The sequence below is a fragment of the Sinocyclocheilus anshuiensis genome, unplaced genomic scaffold (assembly GCF_001515605.1).
Source record: "Sinocyclocheilus anshuiensis isolate Anshui unplaced genomic scaffold, SAMN03320099.WGS_v1.1 scaffold419, whole genome shotgun sequence".
Lineage (NCBI taxonomy): Eukaryota > Metazoa > Chordata > Actinopteri > Cypriniformes > Cyprinidae > Sinocyclocheilus > Sinocyclocheilus anshuiensis.
Window position 1 is genome coordinate 1,553,347 of NW_015548228.1, and position 2,394 is coordinate 1,555,740.

The 2,394-nt window shown below is 44.9% G+C and overlaps 1 protein-coding gene across 4 annotated transcripts in view; it reads left to right on the forward strand.

Annotated features, from left to right (window-relative positions):
• LOC107654528 (acid-sensing ion channel 2-like) overlaps positions 1-2,394 on the forward strand; it is a 359,561-nt gene that overhangs the window by 225,143 nt on the left and 132,024 nt on the right. The window contains exon 1 of one of the 4 annotated variants that reach the window (XM_016441632.1): positions 7-1,046. The exons of the other annotated variants lie outside the window; for them this stretch is intronic. Coding sequence (XP_016297118.1) covers positions 348-1,046 — 699 coding nt within the window. The 5' untranslated portion in view covers positions 7-347. Of the gene's footprint in view, positions 1-6; positions 1,047-2,394 lie in introns of those variants that run through there. 4 annotated transcript variants of the gene reach the window in all.

A 2,394-nucleotide genomic window follows, 5' to 3' on the forward strand; every position in this document is an offset into this window, starting at 1 on the left:
AAGAGAGAGCTAGAAAGAGAGAGGAATAAACAAATAGCCTGGGGATTTAGCCTGAGGGGTTATAGAGAGTTGCCAGCGGGTATGAAGACACATACTGGATTTTGGGTGCCTTAGGGAGCAGTGTGTTTGTGCATGAATGTGATTATTCAATCCAGAAATTAAGTTTGCATACATTTGACAGGATATTAAAGTGGAAGTCGAAGTAGAGTTGGGGTTGTATGCTTCAATTAAACTTTGAGGAGTCCTGCAGGTGCTACAACAGTATGTGACTCGACAGCTGGACTCTGAATGTTAGATTTGTATTCAGGAAGTCAGTGTTGTGGCTCTCTCTGTGCTCCTGGAGCCCCATGAGGGCCCCGGCCGTGGAGGCCTGGCTGGGAGATGAAGCCGTCCCCCCTGCTGCTCTAGCAGCTCTGTGGGCCCTCATGGCTCTGGAAGGCCGCTGTCTGCGCCCTGCCTCGCCCACACCGGGCCAACGCAGGGCCCGCCGTCGCCACGCCCGACCCGGAGCACCACGAGATGATCTGTCCCACCTCCTAGCGCGGGCTCACCTCCACGGATTGCGGCACATCTGCTCTCCGTCAAACTCTCTCAGCCGCCGGGTCTTTTGGATGCTAGCCTTCTGTACTTGTCTGGGTCTTCTGTTGTCCTGGTCCTCGAATCGGCTGCTTCACTGGCTGGCCTTCCCCACTCACACAAGAGTCCATACAGAGTGGGCGAGAGAACTGACTTTTCCCACGGTCACCATCTGCAACAATAACCCCGTACGTTTGTATCACCTCACTAAGAGCGATCTGTACTTCGCGGGTCACTGGCTCGGACTGTTGCTGGCCAACCGCACGGCCAGACCCCTGGTGCTGGACCTGCTTCAAGATGACAGACAGGCATGGTTTAGCAAGCTGTCAGATTTCCGTCTTTTCCTGCCTCCACGGCGCTTCGAGGGCACCAGCTTGGAGTTCATGGACCGACTGGGCCACCAGCTGGAGGATATGCTACTGGCCTGCAAGTACCGCGGAGAGCCCTGTGGAGCTCACAACTTCTCCACTGTGAGTCTGAACAAATGACCTCCTCCTCTCTTTCTGTCCTTCTGTCTCTTTCTCTGTCACCTTTTCCCTCTAGTATTTGTCAGATTCACTGTGATTTACTCTTTCATGCAGCACATGTACAGACTCGGCTCTGACATCTCGTTAGTTCTTGTCCTGTGTTGCCCTCTCTGTCGTGCTTCAAATATTTCACAGCACATTTTGTACACCCATATCTGAACTTTCTGAACCCAATTCATGAAGACAGTTTTTTTGTATGAGGGAGCTTCATGTCTAATACAAGCATTTACAAACACATCAGGTGCAATGCTAATTTTTATAATGCAATTCTGATTGAGCATAATGTGCTATTTGCATTTGCGTTGCTCATAAAGACCCTCGATCTATTTGCACAGAGATCTGGCAATGTATCAGCTGTCTAGCCTTAAGTACACACTGATCTTTCATGCCAAGAAATAATTATATAATACTTGTCTTAACCAGACGTGACTCGATAAGATTTTAGCGACAAGTGATTTTTCTACCTACACCAAAGAGAAAGTGCCAAACAGTGCCAACAGTTTGCAGATGAATTCTCTTTTTGCCCACTTTCTTGCAGCTGTACAGCGCACAATGCTTACCTTTTTCATGAATATTTATTTTTTATTTATATTTTTATAGAAACAAGTGTTGCTATAGGTCTCTATACATTGCATTGCTGTGACCAGTCTCAGACTCCTATTGTCAGTGAGCATGTCTTCCTTCTCCTCATGCTCACCCTGTTTCTCCACAGTCACTGCTGCTGCTGCTGTATTGCATACGCTCACTCAATCCCAGACACATTTCCCTGAGAATAACAAGCACTGTTATAGACAAGTATAAGTGGAGGCTTTCAAAACAATGACGTAATCAATTAAATTATAGTTTAGAGTTGTTTTATAATAAAAATGCAGGAAAGTGTTGTTTTGATATGCAACGAACAATCTGATTTTATTTTTAAATTATTAAAAATGCATGATTATTATTATTATTATTATTAATTTCAGTTGAACACTTTTTTGTTGTTGTTGGATGTTCAATTTTTTGGCAGGTTCCCATTGTGACAAATTACTATGACAATATACCATGCTATTGGGGCATGTTGTCACATACTGTAAGGTCAGCGTTTGTTCTGTAATCCCCCCCACCCCCCGGGCAATAACAACAGAATTACTTAATCACTTTATAATGTAGTTAAACATTATAAATAATAAATATTTAAACATGCTGTGTGTATTTGAACACTGTTCAAAATGCTTTTAAACGTATTTAAACATACTGCATCTCAGGGGCATCATGCACTCATTATTTTTGAGGTGGCAGGAGTCGGGGG